Source organism: Alligator mississippiensis, chromosome 1 (genome assembly GCF_030867095.1).
Source record: "Alligator mississippiensis isolate rAllMis1 chromosome 1, rAllMis1, whole genome shotgun sequence".
Lineage (NCBI taxonomy): Eukaryota > Metazoa > Chordata > Crocodylia > Alligatoridae > Alligator > Alligator mississippiensis.
The window spans coordinates 316,016,836-316,039,769 of record NC_081824.1 but is presented as its reverse complement, the minus strand read 5'-3'; the positions used below and the strand labels follow the sequence as shown (position 1 = coordinate 316,039,769).

Below are 22,934 nucleotides of genomic sequence, written 5' to 3'. Positions count from 1 at the left end.
CCAGGAGAAACTCCGTAGGGCAATTTAACCCTGGTTGTTCCCAGATTATTTTTCTTCCAGAGTGGCCATTTTGCTCTGAAAAAAAACCCAACATGAATAGCTGCACACTTTTGCTTTCTACCAGAAGAGTTGCGTAGATGGAACATTTGTATGTTGTGGCTTTAGTCATCTTCGCTAAAATGCAACTTTTTTCAGTTTTTGCAGTCTATCCCTCAAAATTTACTTTGAAGATTTATCCTCCCCCCTCCACACCTTTGGATACACATTCTGGTGACTGGAAAAATCTGGTGGCTTTTTATTCATATTGTTTTTGCTTTGGTTTCTCCCCGAGTTGAAAGTGCAATGGAATGTTTAACAACAACAACAACAGTACATGCTCCCACATGTTAAAGGACTTTAGATGACCAAAACACAAGATGGTGTTGCTCCAGATGTATTGTAGCTTCTGATCATCTTGTGCTGTGCCTTCTGCATTCCACTGTATCCTGCCTAAGCCACCTGGCTGGCTAGCAATAATTTCTAACATCAGGGCTAGGGACAGACATTACACATAAACCGATTTAAGTGATCAGCAACTGGTTAAACCTGTAACAGAACAGATGTTAAGTGCACATAAATCAGTTTGAAAATGGCTCAAACCAGTTTGACATAAACCTGGTTGAATACAGTATCAGACTTAACTGATTTAGCTCATTATGCAATGTGTCCCCTGGCCCCCTTCCTGGTTTAATTTAAACCAGAGTCCCCCAGCATCCCAGATGATTTGCAGCCCTGGGCAGGGCTCTCTGCTCCAGAGTAGGGCTGGTCCTGCCCCTCTGCCTGGCTTTCCCCTGTTCCCCACCCCCCACCACTCCCTGCTCAAGCAGGGATTCCCCCCTCCCCTTCCCCACAGCAAAGACTGTAGCCAGCATGTGGTATGCTATCTAATGCTAAGAGGTGTCTGTGTAAGGCAGACTGGCAAGTATTTGCTTAGGGCTTTTTTGGAGCTAATCAACAGGTCAGCTGGTAACGTCCCTCCCTTCCTTGCTTGGAAAAAGCTGTTTAAGAAGAGCTTGAACTAATGAGAGAGGTTTTTATTTTCTTGGTGGGATGCTAAATGCTGTTATCAACACCCTGCTGGCTCCCTTGTCAGGGGCTACCCCTCCCTAATCAGAGCATCCTGTGGGACCTGGCCATGCCCCACCTAAGCTCAGAACTGGAAGTGAAGGGAGGGCTGCTCTAGCACCCCTCAGCTTTTAGCCTGAGCCACTGAAGGCACGTGCCAGCATTTTCTCAGTCCAGAGAGAATGACCGGTTCAGCCTAGCCAGGTTAGACTACGCTGCAAAGATTGAATCAATTCAGACTCAGGCTTTTTGAATGCCTGTCCCTAGCCAAGGAGTTGAGGAACCAGTTAGAAAGGCTCTCCTCCAATGTTTTAAATTTATTTTGCTTGAGAAAGTGAAGTCTTATGTTGTGATAACTCGCAAGTACAATGTAAAGATTCTGCAAGGAGCAAGAAAAAGAAGAAACCTAATTCAGTGGTCTCTGGGATTTTTTGTATGATTTGTTTTTCACTAAGATGGCAAGTACCTGAATAAACTAGATCATAACATGAAAGCTTCAGGATTATTACGTTCCAACAACTGACATGAATTTCCTTTTGAAACTTTGGAACACAAAATAAGAAGCTAAAGAAGCTAAGCTAAATACTGCTTGATGTTGCCACTGCACGTTTCTAAAACCTAATGCCATCTATACTTTTTCAGAAGCCTTTGGCACGATGAGTTTAGATTTTAAGTTAGTTACAGGATCAGTAATACATTTACAAATGGAACAAATACCACATATACAGTAGCGGTTTCTCACTTATAAAGCTTTAAGCACGACATGGATCAAGCCTGTCATAGCAACAGAGAACATCATTTTTTATAACCATTCAATTCATGGGCACTGTGAAGAGAGGCTACAACCCAACTATTTTCCTGTTGTGTGTCAACAGAAGAAGAGCAGCTCAGGAGCTATGAAAAGTGGGCTTGATACAAAAGTAGCTTTAATTTAAGCATCAAAACTTATGCATCTTTAAATAGCAAGTATGAAAACCACTCATCACATACAATTAGATTTCTGGGTAATGCTTCCCTCTGGAAATAACTGTCTGGACTTTTTCAGGCAATATCCTTCACTAAGGAGCCTGCATTGATGCATGAGAAGTTACAACTTCCTTCATCTGCTCTGAATACCCTCCACTAGAAATATGAAGCTGTCTCCTACCTGTAGGAAGGGTAATAAAAATTTCTGTTCAGCACAAAAAAGAGATCTCAAAAAAGTGGATCAGTATCATTCAGTCACTATACATCCACTTCTTTATACATCCTTAAGCTAAGGCTTAAAAAAAAAAAAATTAAAAACCCACACAATTTTGAAGCCTAGCATTTTGAGCTAACTTAATATTTTCTCAGAATTTAGAGAGAGACTATTACATTGTCTGCCTTGAAAAAATGGTACAAATTAAAAAGAGTTCTGCTGTACTGATATAAAAAACAAACAAATGAAAGTTGATCATCCCAAATACAAACTTTGTGACTTTGAAGTGTCAGATATTTTGGAAATTAATTTCCTTAGGTCACCTACCTTTTCACTTCCTTTTTTTCCAGATTTCTTCTTTTTAGGACCATCTTTCCAGAGAGATTCTAAGGCTATGTATCCTTGCAGACTCCAATCATACAGCCTTGAACCTGTGACCTTTAAAACAAACAAACAAACACAACATGTGGGGCGGGGCTTTTTCTTCTCAGTTCCCTTGAAATACCAGCAGGGTTTGAATTACACTCTGACTCCTGGGGGCGGTCTGTGGCAATGGCAGCTGGAAGGAGCAGCCACCACTGCCTGAGCTGCTCAGAAAGGTGCAGGGCAGGCCAGGGGCATTAAGCTCTTATGGGGGGGGGGGGGGGGTTCAGCCCTCCCCTGCCCCAAACCTTTCCCATAATTCGAATCCTGAATACCAGTAGTTACAAAAAAGAAAAATCACAAAGGAGTGATGATTTTTTAAACACAAATACACATGCTTCATGCATATTGCAGAAATGTGATCTGCATAGTTTAATAAAAAGTGGCAGCAAAAAAACCCTTCATATAAGAAGGGAAAAGTAGTTTTTAAAAATGTGTTATAAATCCTATCAAAGCAAATTAAACAGAGAAGTGGATTTAGAAAAAACAGGCAATGCTATTAAGCACCACTCATATGGTTAAGGATGAGAACATTCGTACTTTGTATTTTCTCTTTCAGGTTTTACCATTTTGTTTTAGTTCTGACTTTAACACATCTTAACACCCTTATTTTGCCATCATGTTTCAGTTCTTTCATTTCCTTTGGCCAGACATCACCAGCAAAACTGCATAGAGCTTTCCAAACAATACCTGTTAGCAAAATTGTGACTGTACTTATTGTATTTTGCTTCAGAAATTCACTATGTAACACCAAGGGGAAGCTTCTCTCTAGTATCAGAATCTGAAAGACTTTGAACAAGACAAGAAAGCCATCACCTAACAACCCAAGAAACATAAAACAGTCACCCTTAAAAAATGCACAGATAGGTTGCTGGATTTTAACCTCCACATCTAGACTGAAGCTATAACAGCTGACAATGAAAACTGGCCTCACTGGATTTCTTGCAAGCAGCAAGGGGAAATTAAAAAAAAAGAAAAAAAAAGATGATTTGTAAGCCAAGTAGCTATTAAAATAACACACTATTGCTCCATGTTTAAAAGCATAATTCTTACAATTGTCACCTCCTGGCTAATGCCTGCTATCCTTGTCACAAATTCCAATCCAGTTTAGGGCAAGCTCCTTAGAGTACAGGAGCTTGCCCTGTACTCTGAGGCTAGGTATCAACAGTCAAAAAGCCTGAGGTGAAAATGATTCAATCTATGCAATTTTTAACCTCCACAGATGGACCGTTAACTAACAGAATGCATGTTCACTCAGATGCCTGCACTGGCCAAAGCCAGAAGGTGGGGAATGCTTGTGCACATCTTCCAGCTCTGCCAGGTTGCAAACACCCTAGCCCTGCCCCTTGCCAGCCCACCCACCCCAGCCACAGAGTGAGGAGAGGGGAATGAACTTGCCCCGGTGCCCCAACCAGGGTCTGCACAGTTGTGTTCCAGGCTGACTGGTGAGGAGATGAGACTGGGGCATTCACAGCCCAGCAGAGCCACAGTACAAGCGGAAAAGCCCGTGCCTCGAGGGCTTTCATAGAATCACAGAAGATTATGGTTGGAAGTGACCGCAGGAGGTCATCTAGTCCAGTGTTTCTCAACCTGGGGGAGTCGCAAGAATATTTGAAAGGGCCATGAACAATCAGAAAAATGCTGGAAAGAGTGGGTTTCCCCACTCCCTGCCAGGGGCGCTTAGGGCTCGGGGTGTGGGACACAGGGGGTGCCACGTGCATGCATGTGTGCACACATGCACGTGGCAGCCAGGCAGGGTAGAAAGCAGCTCCTGCTGTTCCCCACAAGTCTATGGTGCAGACAGAGGGCACATGCCTCCCCCCAGATTTGTGAGAGCACGGGGCTGCAGCCTGGCCGGACCAACATGGACAGGAACCGCCTCCATGGCCCAACAGGTGAGTCCCAGAGCTGGAGGGTGGAGCAGGGCAACAAGACTAGTTGCTGGCCACCAGATCATGGAAGCGGGTAGAGCTATGGCCCAGTGCGCAAGTAGCCAGTGGTGGGAGGAGGCAAGGGCAGTGTAGCGTGTCCCCCCCGATCCGTTACTCCTCGTGCCGCTAGTGCTGCAGCTGGCACCAGATTGATGGCAGCAGCAGTAATTAGTCTCACTGCCCTGATCCACCCCACTGTGCTGGGACCCACCTGCTGGGCCATGGAGGCACCTCCTTTCCATGCTGGTTTGGCAAGGCTGCAGCCACATGCGGCACAAATCTGGGGAGTGATATGCCTCCCCATAACCCACTCCTCCCTCTGCCCCACACACCGGGGGCTGGGGCCTAGGGGGAGAAGGATGGGAGTGAGGGGCACCAGCAGGGCCAGAGAGCTGTCTTGGGACTAGCCATCAATGTTTACAAATGGGTCCTGGTACAAAAAAGTTGAGAACCACTGCTCTAGTCTAACCCCCTGCTCAAAAGCAGGATCATCCCAACTAGTTCAACCCAGCCAAAGCGTTGCCTAGCCACGTCTTAAAAACCTCCAAGGATGGAGCTTCCACCACATTTCTACGTAACCTGTTCCAGTGCTTCACCACCCTCCTAGTGAGAAAGGTTTTCCTAATAGCCAACCTAAATTTCTCTTGCTGCAACTTGAGACCAGTGCTCCTTGTTGTCATCTGTCACCACTGAGAACAGTTTAGAAGTGGCCAGTGGTGTCCCTCAGGGGTCTGTGCTTGGACTGGTGCTTTTCAACATCTTTATCAATGATTTGAATGTCGTTGGCCAAGTTTGTGGACGACACCACGTTATGGCAGGGCATAGTCATGCCAGAAGATAGGTTGCAGATACAGGCAGACCTGGACAGGCTGGAGAGTTGGACGGACTAGAACCAGACAAAGTTCAACACTCAGAAGTGTAAGGTGCTCTGTCTAGGGACAAACACTCCCCCCAACATACCTACAGGCTCAGGATGACAATTTGACTTGCATCACAGCCAAAAGGGACCCAGCAGTAGTGATCGACCATCGCATGAACATAAGCTGGCAGTGTGACGCTGTGGTCAGCAGGGCAAACAACACGCAGGCATGCATTAACCATTGCATCTCATCCAACACTAAGGAAGTGATACTCCCACTGTACTCCGCACTGGTGAGATAGCAGCTGGAGTACTGCGTCCAATTCTGGAAGCCGAACTTCAAAAAGGATGTGGAAAAACTCGAGGGGGTCCAGAGAAGAGCCACCTGTATGATCAGGGACTTGCAAGACAAGCCATATGGAGGAGAAGCTGAGGGACTTGGGCCTCTTCAGCCTACAGAAGAGAAGGCTGAGAAAGGAGTTGGTAGTGGCTTACCGCTACATCAGAGGAGTACATCAAGAACTCGGTGAACAGCTGTTCACCAGGGCACCCCCGGGGAAGACCAGGAGCAATGGATACAAACTCTTGGAAGGTCACTTCAGGCTCAATTCCAGGAAAAACTCCTTCACAGTCAAGGTGCCCAGACTGTGGAATAAACTCCCTCCAGTGGTGGTGGTCACCTACCCTGGAAATCTTCAAAAGGAGACTGGACAGTCACCTCGCTGGGGCCACTTGACCCCAGTAGTCTTTTCCTGCCTAGTGCAGGGGGACTGGACCCGATGATCTATAAGGTACCTTCCAGCACCTAACAATCTATCAATCTAGCTCCATCCTCTTTGGAACCACCCTTCAGGGAGTTGAAGGCTGCTATCAAATCCCCAAGTAGTAGAAGCATTGCAAACAGATCAAGGGAAGTGATTGTTTCCCACTATTTGGCATTGGTGAGGCCACATCTGGAGTCCTGTGTCCAGTTTCAGGCCCCCCACTACAGAAAGGATGTGGACAAATTGGAAAGAGCCCAACAGAGGGGGCCAGAGCAGAGGTCCATTCTCTCTCACCCTTCCCCACTGTTGCTGACAGGCAGGAGACTGACGAGGGAGAGGGGCTGGGGGAAGTTCTCCCTCTTGCCCACCCCCATACTGCCGCTGGTGCTGCCGGGCTGATGAGGCTGCTTTAGCTCCATGACAGCCAGGGGCAGGGCTGCCCAGCTCAGCTGGAACAGATAAACTGGGGCAGAGGCTAGCCCACCTGACCTGTAAGGGGGTGGAGGGGGGTGTCAGCAGGGGGTTGCAATGCATCCTGGGATGCAGGGGAACCAAAACGTAACTTTTGTTTTGTTTGTTGGTGTTTTGTGGTTTTTGTTTTTGTTTTTTTTTTGGGGGGGGGGGAGGGGGGGGAGATCAGGGACAGAAGTTCAATGAACCAACTGGTTTAACCTAAATCTGTTAAGTCTGATACTACATCCATCCAGGTCTATTTTAAACCAGATTCAGTTATTGCCTATCACTTATACTGGCTTGTAACGTCTACCCCTAGCCTTAAAGTGCTTCTACTGCATCTAGAATGATAGCATCCTGAACCCTACAAAGGCCTTTAAGATCCACTATGAATTTTATGTACAAACACATGTACCGTAAGAGCCCTGGTGACAAAGTTGTGGGCATGTTCCACCCAAACTGTAACTAGGAACAATTTTGTCTCTTTGAAGCATACCAGGACAAAACTTTTCAAACTGAGCACAGACCAACCATTCAAATAAATACAATTAGGATATTTAGATGCATGACAGATCAACATCTTGTCTGACAATCCGCAAATGTCTAACAGACCCATTACTCATGGTCTGAAGAGAAGGAAAAAAATGCATCACACAGGAACTTTTCTCCTCACTTTGCTAAACTTAAGTTTATATACAATGAGAAGCCGGTATAGCATACCACTCAGTCATCATTAGCATGAATTCTGTCCTTCAGTTCAGTATGGATTCTGGTCTTAAGACACAAAACACCCTACATCAGCATCTTACAAACACCCCTCTTCCCCCACATTTATTATTTCAATGTTACTATGAAGTACTGAAAATGGACTAGATTAATAAATAATCTCAAGAGCAAGTCGTAGGTCCTGACAGACAGAAAATCATATATTGAAAATTAGTGCATCTTGAATACAAAAAGATTTGATGACTACATTTTTCTAGATGGATAACTAAATGAGACCTCTCTTTGGACAAGCTGGTTTCAAAAACTCATATCTTGCCTACTTATCATGTAAAACGAGTATAAATTTTAAATATAAAAATAACTTTGCTGGCAGCTGGCATAAGGATGTGAGCGAACAATAATTGTATCCATGTCTGAAAGTAATAAAAGCAAAGATGAAGGGTGGTGGAGTGGGAGCAGGGGAAGGAAGCAAGTTAATGCTCAGAGACCTGGCAATAAAAGGGAAATACATCTTCAAAATTTTCACTGTTGCTGCAGGCATAAACTGCCCATATTCTTGTTTAGTTTTTCAAGAACTCACTCAAAATATATTCAAACCAATAATTTACGTTAGAGGAAATTACATTTTACGCTAATGAAAGATTCCGCTTCATCTGACTATACTGTGTGGCCCTTAGGAGATATCAAAAACTACAAGAAATACACACGTACTTAGGTAAATAAAATCAACAGAAATAATCCTTTTATTGATTATGCCAATATTAACAGCAAAACAGAACAAGAGGGAAGACAGACAGACAATAGTCTGTAGGTCACAGCTGCTCCTTCTTGCAGAACTAGACCCCTTCAGCATACACTTTTTAATCTCCACAAAGTGTAGATCAAACCGGTGCAAAAAAAAGTATAAACTGTGATGGACTGCTTGGTCTCTGCACTGTTCAAGGCACAAAAAAGTTATGGAAATACTTTAACAAAATGTTGAATTACCAAAACTTTTCCAGCTTATGTTATACCTGGCTCTTATATTGTGTTTCTTGCAGGGTCAGATTAACCCTTTAGTGGGCCCTAGGCAAACAAACTTGCAGGCCCTGGGCCTGTTGAGATCCCCTTCCCCACCCCAGCACCACTGCCCGTGGGGAGCGGGGCTTGGAGCTGCTGCTAGGAAGCAGCCACTGCCACAGTGAGACCAGCAGAGAGGAGGGGAAGGGAAGGTAAAAGAATGGAGACGGACAGGGCCATTTGTATCGCTGCCACAGAAGGAAGGACCCCTCTGCAGCTCAAGGCCCTAGGCATATGCCTAGTTTGCCTATGCATTAATCCAGCGCTGTATGCTTGATGTACTTAGAAGGCAAGGTCTTTGGAACAGGGACCACTCAATCTGTGTTTGTACAGTATCTTGCACAAGGAGCCCCCTGGGTTGGCCCTTAGGAGATATCAAAATAAATGGACTTAATAATCACCATGTACAGAGTGCAGTCTTGCATACCATGAAACACCCAAGAAATCCAGAGTTAATGAAACTCAAATTTTGGATGTGTAGTGAATGCAGAACTGGACCTTGTATTTTCACAGCTATTTTTCTTAAGTGAGACAGCTGTCAGAACTTCTAACGTAGGGAAGTAACCACAACCTAAACAAAACTGCAAAGAAGGTTACATAGTTCATGTAGACAGAAAAACCAAGAAGTTTCCAAATCAAAGGCTGTCCACTTAAATTATGACATCCCCCCCCAACACTTCCATTGCATGTAACCCTAAAAGATCAGGTATTAAGTTTTACCACATTCTGGTTTTTCTGTTCCTGGTGAAGTGGTTACTGCAAAGTTAAAAAACAAAACAAAACACACTAATAAACTGTTGCAGATTTTTCAGAACTATTGCTTTCTCCAGAGTGTAGAGAAGCATTAACTACAGACTGAATTTAAATATACAATGACCAAGAATTCCTTATTCATTAGTGTTATATTCCAGAACATCAGAAAACTTTAAGCTCTCCTAGATTCACTGCAACACAGCAAATATATTTAACTCAGTAGTTACTCTTCACTTAAATTAAAAAGCAAGACTGGAAAATTCTCAGAAGATTCTGGAGGACCCTGAAGTGGCCTCACATTCTTGATTCTTTAGCTTGCCAATACCTGTGGTAAGCATGGTAACCTCTAAAAATCATGACAAGTGTTTCCTTCAACCTTACCTGTATATAAACAACTTTCCCCGTCTCCTAATTGTGTATAAATCTTACACTTATAACATGCATTATGCTTAGGTTTTTGCCATGAACCCCTATGCTGATCTGGAGGATTGCGGGGTGTCTTGCATGACCTATTTTACTGATATGGCAAGCGTAGCTTCTAGAAAGGTAACATCAAGCTGCAGCTAGTCTTATTGTCCTTATGTTACAAATATTTTATATCAAATACCACAACACATTTCTTATATGTTATAATAGGGCCAGGATTGCACAATACGACCTACAAGTGATAAACAATGAGTTTCTTTGGCATCTAAGGAAAGACTGTAAAGTTGTAATCAGCAGCTGACATGGGTGTTTACTCATGGAAAGACCCTCCTGCACAATGATTAATTTACATTTTAAAAGGAAAAACCTTAGCGTGAGTAAAGCCTAGAAAGAGGGAGAACAATTCCCACTGAGCAAAAATTGAGGGAGACAATATATTGGATTAACGAATCTATGTCCGAAAGGATACACATATTCTCCAGGTCCTAATTAGATTAGAAAAGATTTCTGTTCTGGTAAACACAAACCGTTTTGGAGGGGAGGGCAGGAAGTCATATGCATAGTGTGGCCCCTAAAAATCCAATAAGTGACTTATGTGAATACCCAGATAAGAAATTGTTCTTAAGTCTGCTTTAAGAGCAGGGTACTACTGTCTTCATAAATGAAGCAGGCTGGGTAAAGAAGCTAACAGAAGAACTTGCAGAAGTCTCTGGTAGGAGAGTCAGAAACAGAAGCTGTTTCTGTTAACCTATTGAAGGCAGCTAGGGACTGCATTCTAGGATTTAAGGTGTAGGGAAAGAACAGCTTACTGTTCTGATACTTTTTGGTCTGTGTATTCTTCTATCTTTGTCTGTACTTCAACATATGGTGGTTACTGATTTCTTATACTGGTTTTCCTCCCCCCCCCCAATTAAATCCTTTTTGTTATCTTTTTACCCATTTATCAGGGTGAACTGTGATTCTAGATTACTGCCCATCAAGAATCATCATGAGGGCTGGGGGCGGATGCAGAGGATGGTGGCAGTGCGGCGCTGACCTTGGGGCGGGTGAGGTCAGTACCGCACTGCCACCACCCTCAGCCGTAGCCTCCAAGGAGCCGGGGGCAAGGCCAGCGCTGCTGGCCTCCTGGCCCCTCCCCCCATCCTCACCGCCATGGTGGCGCTCCTCCGTCCCCCTCCACCACTACCCTGCACCACCATTGCCTCCAAGGAGCAGGGCCAGGGAGACAATGCCAGCACTGCTCCATACCCTCCATCATGGCAGCACTCCATTCCCCCCCATCATTCTCCCCACGCTTCCATGTCTGCCCCCCCCCCCCGTGTCTATGGAAAGAGGGAAAAATCCATCTTTTCTGAGTACATGAGAAGATAAGTGTGTGATCCTTCTAGCTGGCAAAATCCTTTCTGCTAAGGGCTGGCAAGGCCTGGGTGAAACAGGCAAGGCTGAGATGCCAAAGGCCAAAGAGTTGACCCCTGGCACATCTCCGCTGGCCAAGCAGCAGACAGCAGGGAGGGGTCTGGGGCAGAAGAGCACCCCTGGCACACGTTTCAAAAGATACATCCATGCCACATCTGGGATGGTGGCATGTCCCAGCTAATGGTTAATATTTCTGTAATATCACTCCTAGTGCAGAGATGGCTAACCTGAGGCAAGAGTGCCACAAGAGGCACTAGTCTCTGTTGCAAGGGATGAGGGGGCAACCACAGGCAGAGGGGACACACGGCAGGGGGACAGGGACAGGCAGGCAGTCCAGGCACGGGTCTGGCTCCTCACCCCCACTGCTGCTTTCCCTGTCATAGCAGTGCAGGGGAGATGAATTTAAGATTACCCCCTCCCATAATTACATTCTATACATGGACAATTATAAAAAAAAAGTAAAATTTTCTATAAATATAATTAATTAGGGTATGGGGGGGAAGAATGGGGTGTAGTCTTAAATTTGAAGTAGTCGTGGATGTGGGTAAATATGGTAATTCAGTTTCGATATTTAGCTGCATCAGTCATCACTTTTTGCTCCCTACAGACAACAGCTAACACTATTTTTATTTACAACATACACAGCTTGCATTATGGAAATGCATACCGCTCCCAATCCAGATGACATTACCTCTTCTAGGGACTATACAAATCCAGAGTAAAACACTGCCTTGGAAGTCAGCAAGTTTTGAGCCTGAAACTTTAAGAATATCACATATTCTTGATATTTCAATATCACACTCAATAGTACTATACATACTTTTAAAACTAGAGGTATTCCTAGAAGATATACAACTTATTGAAGCTTAAGTTATGGAGTAATTCTGAAGCAATAATACATTTGTATTTTGGGTGGCTAAGTGTTAGAAACAAACAAAACTCTTGAGTTACTGGCAATATTTTTTATTATACCAACTAAGTAGTAGCAAAAAAATTTTGATCTTTGCTTAAGCATTAGAAAGGTATTTGTTGTGCAATGAGAAGTTTGCAAAAGTAAATGTGTGGGTAATAAGGCACATTACTAGGTCAGGCTGGACTATATGTTGTCTTAGCTAGCAATCTCCTACTCTATAATTCCTATCAAAGCAGCATTCAAATTTAGCAACCTTAATTGTAAATTTACACATTAATTTGTCAGTATAAGGTAGCCAATGCACAGACAGGATTTCACTGAGCAGAAGAATTCCTACCCTGTTCTAGAATGGGTATGATACACACAATTTAGATTAAACCCTAAACACCCCCCCTCGCCCCCCACAAAACAAAAACAAACAAGAGAAAGTTCCAGTGTCAATTTTCGCACAAGGCATAACCGTTTCTGAAGTTGCCCTGTAAAAAATCTCCCCAGTCCCAGTCTGTGACTTCTTTCTTTCACTGCAATACCTCCTACATCTGGGTTGCACAAGCAAAAAGTAGTCCATCATAAAGAATCAGAGTATTACCTAAGTTTAGGACACTCAGGGAGCAGTCCTGCATTAGAGGCTGATTCCTCAAACATAGCACACTGGTGCCTGGAGTAAGTTGCAAAATAAAGGCATTAAAAGAACAGGACAGTCAACCAATGTATTATGAGGCTGGAAACAGATGTTGCCTTTGTGCCACCACCAAGCAAACAGACGTCCACGCCATTTTTCACATTACAGTTTAAAAAATGTTTGGCTATGATAGGTGCTATGAGTTTGTACTGAGGTTTTACAGCAGACGACCATTTGCTTTAAGGTGGGAGAGCGTGGGCATCTTGGAGCTGCCTGCACTTTCCAGCTGGAAGTACCTCCAGGCAGGTACTTCCAGGGCTTCAGAGACCTCATTCTGCACACTTAGAAACACCTACGTGGGCTTCTTTTGATGAGGCATGCCCCAGGTGGATTCCCCAAGCACACACCTCTGCAAGTATCAGAACCTTGGGTTTCTCCAGCTGCAAAGACATGCCCCTTGTGTTGTCCTACAGGATCGTACCCCAGCCACTCCTGGGAGTAGCAGGGGTACAACCCTGCAGGACAATGAACAACACCTGTTTCGCCTATTGAAACAGATTAGCTATGCCAGGACACATCCCAGCAAAACTCATCTGCTTCGTTTGGCAATGTTTGCTTATACCCTGACTGCTCTACACCGTGATATGCATGTCCAGTTTTAGCAGAAGAGATGTAAACTAAGGTTCCTGCTTTAGTTTCTCTCTTTTCTTTCTTTTTTAAATAAAGCCAAACATTCTGTCAGCTCTTAAATAAAGATGGAGACTACCAATTAATTTGTAAGTGTAAGAAATACGTTTCAAAGTAAAGAGATTTCCCCAAAATTAGAAATATCACCACTGACCTTTGCAATAGCAACAGCCTGCTGTGGATAATAGAGGGAAGCACCAATCCCCATAAAACCCACTGGATACACCAGCCTCTTTATTTTTGAACCTGTTCCACAGAAGAAATGTTCCGTTACAGTATGTATTATCCAAACACTTGGATTGCATTATCATTTAATTGCATATACATTACTAGAGTTTGCTGCATTAGGCACATTTTACCACATGAGTTAGTGCAGGCCTATCACTTTCCTCAGAAACATTACCACATTTAAGTGATATTTTAAAATTTCATTTGGAGTTATTTTTATTAGTGCATTTCTGCCATGAAAATTATCCTATAAAACTCTGTGGCAATTTACAAATCATTTTTGCAGCGCAAAACTTTTATGTTAAATTTTCTCTAGAACATTACTAAGAGAATTATATAAACTCTGGTTTATAAAAGAGAGCATAAATGCTTCTGAACAGACCAGAATAGTTGGCATCCATTAGACAAAGCAAGAAGAAGGAAGAGATGCCCCAAACAGACAGCAACCTTTATCACAATGATTCTACAACAAATATTTTTTATATAGTTCTCTGGCTGGATTTAGGATATGGTCCCAAGTTAAAATCACTGTAAACTGTTTTTTTGGATTTTGTTTTTGTTTATTCAGGTTCAGATATAAAAAAAAAAACAGGTTACTTTTACTTGGTGTACACACAAAAAAAATCATTTTCACACCCTTCAATCAAATTAAAGTATTTCGTAAGTGTTAAGTGTTTCCGTTATACTACTCCTGTAAAAGTAACGAGCAATCAGTAATGATAAACCAAACCGACCCAAACTTGTCATGAAAGAAATATTGTCAGCATATTGGAAAGAGATTAGAATCAGTTACAGACCCATTCTTTTTCGACAATTCAATGAAATACAGAAACAGGGAGCTCCTTTGTACCTTTACAACCAAAGCAATAAAAATACATTACTGTTCTAACACTTGAAAAATAAAGAAATGCCCCTGAGAGAAGATTAGGGGCAAGTAGTATCCAGGAAAGCTGTTCTTATGGTGAGACAGGACAAAAAACAGACAGACAGACAGACATAGCAGATGTAATCCAAGCTTGCTCAAGTTTTAGGAGCAAGCCTGGCACCATAATCAAATTTGTATCTCTTCACTGATATATATATCTCTTGAAGTCACAACCTAGTTCTCTTCTTTATTACTACCAACTGTTAAGCAACAAAATCTTTTCTTCTTTAAAATAGGAAGCAGCTGAGAACTGAGAATTTGTACTTAGTTCCATGACTTAAAAAAAGAGCACCTAAGATCACAAGCTACAATAAAACTACTTAGGGAAGCTGTGGAAGCTCCTTATTTGGCCAGATTGGCATCTCTCTGGGATGCTTCAGGAATAGCAAATCCTGCACCTGTGGACGAAGCTGAACAAGAAGAGCCTTGAGGTCCCTTCAAATCTTAGGTGCACCATGAATTCAAAGCAGTATGTTTGTTCACAGATGGGGGACTAACTAAGACATTTGTTCACTTGAACAAATTAGCTAATTTTTCAGCTACACATGCACATCAATTCTATATAGTCACACTGGATGTTCTTATCCATAACTGCTGGTAATTATTTGTTTTGCCAATGGAAACCATTTGGCTTAGTACACCGATGCCTATCATAATGCCCAAAGTATTCTAGAATAATAGATTATTAGGGTTGAAAGGGACTTCAGGGGCTAAGTACAGACAGTCAAAAACCTGAGGCTGAATTGATCCAGTCTTATCAAGTTAGTCTAAGCTGCAAAGATTGAACCAATAAGAAAATGAACAGACATTCACTTGTGATTCAGGAAATGCAGCCACATGCCTGCAGTGGCTTAAGCTAGAAACTGGGGGGCGTTGGAGCACAGCTCTCTGGCACATAGCCAGCATGGGCTGGGTCTTTGCTTCCTCTTCCTGCTGCCCCCAAGGTCACTGGGATTTGCAGTCCACAGCCACAGCAGCAGGGCTCTGCAGGGTTGCTCCTCTTCCTGCTTCCAGGTGCCTCTGGGATTTGTAGTCCGCAGTCACAGCCAGCACCAAGCAAGCCAGCAGGGTAGGGCAGCTCAGTACTGAGGGGAAGCTGAGTTTAACCAGCTAGGGAGCAGATGGTCAGGGCCAGCCCTGCTCTCTGGAGCAGACAACACAGCCTAGCCCAGGGCATGCTGGGGGACTGTGAGTTAACTTGAACCAGGAAGGGGTCTAGGACAGAAATTTCATAAACCAGTTTGACCTAAATCAGTTAACCAGGTTTATCTTAAAACCAGTTTCAAAATGGCTGAAACTTGTTATGTGCAATGAATGTCTGTTACACATTTAAACCAGTTTCTGATTACTTAAACCAGTTTATGTGTAACTTCTGTTCCTAGCCAGGTGGTCATCTAGTCCAACCCCCTGCTTAAAGCAGGACCATCCCTAACTAGATCATCCAAGCCAAGGCTTTGTCTAGCCAGGTCTTAAAAACCGCCAAGGATGGAGAGTTCACAACCTTTCTGGGTAACCCGTTCCAGTGCTTTACTACCCTCTGAGTGAGAAAGTTCTTCCTAATATATAAACTAAACTTCCCCTGCTGTAACTTGAGACCATTACTCATATCATTCAAATATCATTCAAAGTAATTTAGTCTGCTCTGTTGTATCGTACACTACTAAAATCTATATAAATTAGAATATTTCAAAATTCCCTTTCTTTGTAAAGTGTAAATATGCTATCTGTAAGTAATGAAATTAATTATATAGAATTTCTATGCTGCAAAATACATATGAACTTGCCACACTTTAATTACAATTTACTCCTAGGTAGCTTTATGCAAAGATATGAGAACATGAAATAAATCAACTCTGCCAAGAACTGACAAGGTTCTTTTAAAAGATAATTTATATAGAAGTGCACTTAATTTGCAATTGTTACAAATACCCACTAATTGAAAAGCTAAATGAGATTAAAAGAACATATTTACTTCAAATCATAGAAAACAAGCAGTTTCAAAAAACCACCTACCTCTAGCAAAAAAGAGCCCAACAATTCCAGCGAACCCAATCACACCGAGTCTTGGATAGAATCCAGCAGGGGGATTTTTGAGAAACTCACAGCCCTCTAGCAAGAATTCAAAACATGTATGTTTGCAATAAGGAACAACACCACAAACAGTGACAATTTCAACTGTCATGACCTTTTAAGATCTCCTTGCAAAAGTTTTGAAATTTTTGCCATCTTCCCCTGTGATAAGAGAATAAAACTGAACACATAGTGTTCTTTTATTATTTGCCAATTCCTATAGGGAGTTTGATTTAGCTGCTAGACTATTTCTTATATCCTATATTTTCTTTGGCCCCAGCACATCAACTAATGTTTATAAGCAGCTCACTTAGCTCGAGCAGTGCTTCACTGAATTCAGTTCTGGCCACCCTCTAAGCAAGAGACACAGCAGAAATCAGAAATCTAGAAAGAGGTGACATGGATTAAAAACCCAGAAAGCTTTCCATATAGAGAGGGATGTTCAAAAGACTGGGACAGCTTAATTCAGAGAGACCCAGTCCTCCAATGAGCTCTAATGCATAAACTTTGCACCTGTGTGAAGTCCCACTTGAACTCCTCTATTAAGTGATACTTCACACTATGAAAATACAGTTAAAAACACCACCTATATTAGCAAAATAATTCTGAGCAGAGGGGGAGAGAGGGATGAACACAAAAAATGCTGAAAAATAATAAGAAAAAAACAAAAACTTTGATCAACAAATCCTGAATGACAGTGGACCTGCAGTGTCTGCTGTTTCTGCAGACTGACTTACAGTGGCTGAACTACAGCTGAACTATGAGAAAATCTTTATGGCTCCTGTACAGTCCTGTTTAACAATGTTGCGGACATGCGTCACAAATCTATTATTACTTTTGCACTGCTTGAAGACGGATGCAAATCTATAGTGTTAATGACTGAAAATGTAACAATGCTGCTCAAATGAATTCTAAGAAACTTTATAGCACAAACAAAAGAAAGAATTGAAATAGCTTTACTTACTTACACGGTACAAAGAACAATACTTATTGGACTTTCATGCCAATAGAAATTTTAACTATAGACTTGCACTGTGATTCTTGTTGATAGTAAATACAATTTTAAGCTGATTTACCTCTACCACGTTCAACAGTTTTTTCTACTTTGGGCATTGCTTTAGTGTAAAGATCCTAAACAAAAGAAGAAAACAAGAAACAGAAAATTAGTGAAGTTTAAGTTATAATTATCAATTGCTAATAAACTTGAAAAAACAAGTATAATTTCCATTCAGTTCACACACAATACCATACACATTTGGGTCTGTAATATTCAACTGCAGATTTTTTTTTAATGAAAAGAACAACAGATAAAATTAGGTATTGTTTCTGCACTGGTTATAAGCATCAGTAGAAAAAATGAGAAGAACTGAAGTATTTACATGATATTTACTGTTCTGGATTTATCCAGCCCTCCAAAATGACTCCTCTTTTCCCTTCACTCACAATTTCTTGCTCACCAACTATTGCATTCTATATTAAAACACAGCATGTGTTTTCAAAATGAAGTTGAATTTAAAAACTGCAGATATAGGTATTTTGGAAATGGAGCAAAAAATATTGTATTTACTGAAATCCAAAACAAGGTTTCCCCCTCCCCCCCACCCCATTCAGCATAGCGGGGGGCAGAGGGAGGCCTTTTGTCTTGGATTCGAGTACAAAGGGGAGGGGGGGGCATTTGCTGCAGCTCTAACTCCAACACTAAGCCCAAGTCAGGACCAAATCAGAGCCAGAGCAGGTACCTGCCCTCCCACACCCCACTGTCTACTCCCCATGGCCTATCTCCTCCTGGCATGGAGCTTATGCTTCCACCACTGCTGCTGAATGGAACCAGAGCTGTACCAGACAGCAAGCAGAGGGTGGGAGAGGGGGCGTGCAGAGGCTGCATGAGGCAGCTTGCTCCCCTTGCTTCATGCTGCTGTTTTCCCCACTATAGCAGTGGGAGGTAGGTTGGAAAAGAAGGGACAACAACTGAATTTAGGATGTTCCTTTGATAATTAGATTCTACGCATGGAAAGCTGTAAAAAAAATTATGTATTTTCTATAAACAGAATCTAATTATTGGGGATCTTGTCTTGCATTTGAAGTAGTCTCGGATTTGGGCAAATACAGTAGGTTTGCTTGGCTGCATGTTAGCACCACACTGAGATTCTGATCAACAGCAGAAATGTAAGTGCTCCAGTGCCTAGGATTATTTGTTGGGTTGTGGTGTTAGCAAATCAGTAAGTAAGCACCAGCCCAAGTTAAGATACACAGAACAAACTTACAACACCACTTGAACTAATTGTTTTTAGATGCAGTGAAGTGAAAGCACCAGATCAGGAATGGCCAACTTGGGGCACAAGGAGCATGGGCAGCCTCCTTGTGTGACTTGAAGCACATCAGATAGAAGACAGGCAGCACAACAGCAGACAGGGCTGGGAGCATTAGGCAGGGCAGGAAGCAGATAGCAGAGCAGCAGACTGGGTAAATAAAGTGACAGAAGTGGCAGCTGTGGAGGGTGGGGGGCTAATTTGTAGCATGCCTGCTAGAAAGGCTGACTATCACTGCCCTAGATTAAGATAAGAGGCAAGGACAATATCCACAAAATAACTTATTGACAGCAGTAGTTCAACTAAAATCTCTATTCTGAAGAACATAAGTGTGGTAGATATAAATTTATATAAAGCATAAATATATGAGGGATGATTATTATTCAAAAGCCACTACATAAAAATAAGGCACCTCTGCCACCAGTTCCTCTCAATCAAAAATGTGGCCACTGCTGCTATATTTTGTGTACAGGTGGATTTCACAGATACACTGTTGTTTTGATTATACTTAACATATCAGACTGGGCCTCTAAAGGGAGACAGATGAAAGAACATCAACTCCAAGATTGCTGACTGGGCTACGCACTGGGCCCTTACAAGGCTGTAGCACAGTTCTGGGCAAGCACTGGACTCTAGGTACTGAGGGAACCCTCCTGGCCACAATTTAGGTACCAGTTTTGAGGATCACACTCTAGAACTTAAGCATCTAAACCAGGGGTGGACAAAATGCAGCCCGAGGACCGGATGCAGCCCGCCGGGCCATTCTATCCGGTCTGCAGGGCCCCTAAAAAAATTTAGAAAATTAATATTAATCTGCCCTGGGCTGCCTTTCATGTGGCCCTTGATGGCTTTCTAAAACTCAGCCCCAAAATAATTGCCTGTCCCTGATCTAAACTCTGCTTACCTCCTTTTGTAGGCCTGGGCCCTCAATCTAGTGCTTTTCGAAAGTGCTTTCAGATATGCCAATTAAAACTCTTCAAGGGAGAGGATCATCACCTGACACCATAAACCAGCAGTCAACAACATAAAGGCCACCTGCCGGATCCAGGCTACAGGACCACTGAATCCAGCACACAGAGCCAGGGCCCTTCAGCAACATGACAGTAACAGGGGAACTTTAGTGGGGTTCTGGTTTCGGGACTGGGCAGTGAGGAGCTGTGTCTGCACTGCAGCTGGGGTGGGGGCGACGTGAAGTTGCAGGAGGGAAAGGCCACTACTATGGTGGTGACAGCAATCATGAGGCTAGCTTGAAGTCTGATAAACACAAGAGAGATTATTTTGGCCTGTGGCTCTGAAAGTTTCTAACCCCTGCTATTTGCACTTGAATACATAAACAGATTTCCCACCAGAAGCTTAGGGCTCTCAGATTTCTAAATTTATCATTCAGAACATTTCAAATAATTTAATAAGCCTTTTATAAATAAGCCAGTTATTATTATACATTTGTTTTGACAGATAAAGATTTATCTTTGACCAAATACTCACTCACTTAAGATTGGACCCAAAATTTAGCATGCTTTTGGGTATGTGTGAAAAATCAAACAGAAAACATAGGAAAAATCTTTCCGGACATCAGTGTTTGGGATAGTCGCAGATGATTTTAAATGTTATGAATGTTGCAGTAATCTACTTTCTGTTCCTTCTTTCCCTGCTAACAGGTATAAAAGAAAGAATCTAAACTCAAAGTGGTGGTGAAGTGACAACACACTTTTTAAATTAAGGAAATTCTATTTAAAAATTGAGAGAGAAGCTAGAATAATAAAACAAGACAAATCTTCACACCTACATGATTTCTGATTGGGGGCAAGTGGGAAGAGGGCAAAAATGTATAGCTTTTATATAACTGTGGTTACTTGAATAGAAGATGACCCCCCAAATATTATATTCTATATATAGAAAATGTATAAATGTATTATAATTTTCCAAGTATAGAATCTAATTATTGGAGTTCTGCCTTGAATTTGTTCCCCTAGCAATGCTACAGCATGGAAAATAAGTCTGAGGGGTCAGGTAGCCCTTTTGCTCTCTGCTTCACCCCAATTTTCCTCCAGCAGTTCCTACCCCCTTGCCTTACTTTCAGACCTTGTTTTCCCTGAGCATATGGAAGCAAAAATTAAATTTGAAAACAACAGCCTTGAAATAAAAAGTGGCTGTAGCAATTTGCATGTCATATCCATGCACTTAGTTCAGTTACCACCCCCCCTTTTTTTTTTTTTTTTTTTTTTAAACTGCTGAAAGTTTTAGCACAGGTAACCCATAAACACAATTTGATGCCTAATTATCTATGATATTAGTCCAAAACCAAAGGCTCTTGATTTACCATGTAGTTCTTTGGGCTGGGCCCCACCAGTCAACAGCATTTCAAGCTATGATGGCACCACAACTCAGCATGCAAGTGTACTCCAAATACCCCCACAAAGGGTCCATGTGCTAATAAGCCCCCACTCACGACCGGAACTGAGTTTTCTTGTCCTGAGTCCTGGGATGCTCTAAAAATTTATATGCAGATGAGGCACAGGGCAATTTGGTCTGTGACAGGCTTAGAGAGGGGGTGACAGAGGAATTCTGCATGAACTGTTTCATGATATTTGCCATGCAGTTAAAGTTGGTGAAGAAATAGGAATCATTGGAAATGGGAAAGAAAGGTGCAGCTCAGCTGTGGAAGTGAAGAGGAATGAAAAATGTATGCAATGTTGTGGCACATGACAACTTGGAAAAAAGTTGCGGTGAGGAGAAATGCACTTAATGGGCACTTACACACGTGCAGGGAGCCTACTATGACACACTGGAAATCCAGCATGTCAGAGCAGACTTGGTTAATCAAGTCTACTGGAGCATGTAAACTGACACGCTTTGGCAGCCTCACATGTCACACGTATCAGCAGTGCAGCGTGCCTCCACGCTGAGAAAATGGTGGCAGCACGATCCAAACTAAAACACATTTGATGTGCTTTAGTTCAAAGCACACCACCACCATTTTCTCAGTTCAGAGGGATGTTGTGCTGCTGATACACATGCTCCTGACATGGTACCGAGCACTTTTAATTAGCATGGCTCACTAATTAAAAAGCACCCGGTGCTGTGTCAGAAGTATGTGTAAAAGTGCCCAAAATATCTTATTCAAATGGACTTCACCAATTTTCCCTTGTGGTAGGATCCCAGCCATGGATTTGGGGGTATCTGAAGACCCAGGCTGAAGAGGCTGTGAGGCAAGATACTTGCCAGTGGTAGTACCACACAGACTTGAACAATTGAGCTGTGCTCAGTTGATAGAATTCAGAACTGATTTGGCCAGATACATGAAATCTCAAAAAATATGTAGCAGGTTCCCATCAGTATGTTTGCCTGGCAAGGAAAATCCCATGATCCACTCAGCCAATCAAATGTAGCAACTCTGGGAAGGATGACCCTTGTGAGCGTCCCCAAATGTGTGAAACTCAATTGCACAATGTTGTGGTAATGGGGGATTGCGTTCTTGCTTTCCCCATGGCTTGCTCTTCAGCCTTTTGGCTAGGAGCAAGCAAGAATGGGGGGGGGGGGAGGGGGGGGGGTATCTGAACCCCAAGGCTTCCAGACTTGAGGCTTACATGTAGGGTGCCTGCCATGGATTTGGGGAGTACCAGAGGGAAACAGGATACTTGCCCAGTGGTACAGCCACACAGACTCAAACGATTAAGCTCTGCTCAGTCAAAATTTGGAACCTGCCTAGTGGATTTGCCCAATCGAATTCAGAACCAATTTGGCCCTTGAAACAAACTCAAAACCCCCCCACAAAAAAACAGTTTATTTGCCCAATGTGGGCCATGTGTTTTATAGTCATGCTCAGTGTTGGCTGCATTTAGTCAACTTCATAATTGGTTTCTATTGCTGAATACATGCTGCTTTTGGCAAAGTTTGATGATAGACAATATATTTAGTGATATTTCCTTATATTTTCCCTCTATGCCATCTTGTATTCGAGTAAATATGGTAAATACAAAATTTAATTTTTTGTTAGATGAATCATCCAAAATGTCAGGGGAAAAAAATGACTTTGACTTTTTGTTTCCAGAAACACCTATGACTAAAGCAATTATAATTTTGTAC

General features: G+C 42.5%; 1 protein-coding gene and 1 long non-coding RNA gene across 2 annotated transcripts in view; both read right to left on the bottom strand.

Annotated features, from left to right (window-relative positions):
* Window positions 1–22,934, bottom strand: part of APOO (apolipoprotein O) — a 56,028-nt gene that overhangs the window by 18,628 nt on the left and 14,466 nt on the right. The window contains exons 4-7 of the mRNA XM_006275104.4: window positions 17,616–17,670; window positions 16,483–16,578; window positions 13,471–13,562; window positions 2,612–2,722 (exon numbers count right to left, since the gene is read on the bottom strand). Of these exons, the coding sequence (XP_006275166.1) occupies window positions 2,612–2,722; window positions 13,471–13,562; window positions 16,483–16,578; window positions 17,616–17,670 (354 nt within the window). The remainder of the gene's footprint in view (window positions 1–2,611; window positions 2,723–13,470; window positions 13,563–16,482; window positions 16,579–17,615; window positions 17,671–22,934) is intronic.
* Window positions 8,161–10,907, bottom strand: LOC109285011 (uncharacterized). Its single transcript, XR_002092687.2, has 2 exons — window positions 8,901–10,907; window positions 8,161–8,374 (listed from the first exon to the last, which is right to left on the bottom strand). It is a non-coding gene; the product is annotated as an uncharacterized LOC109285011 (long non-coding RNA).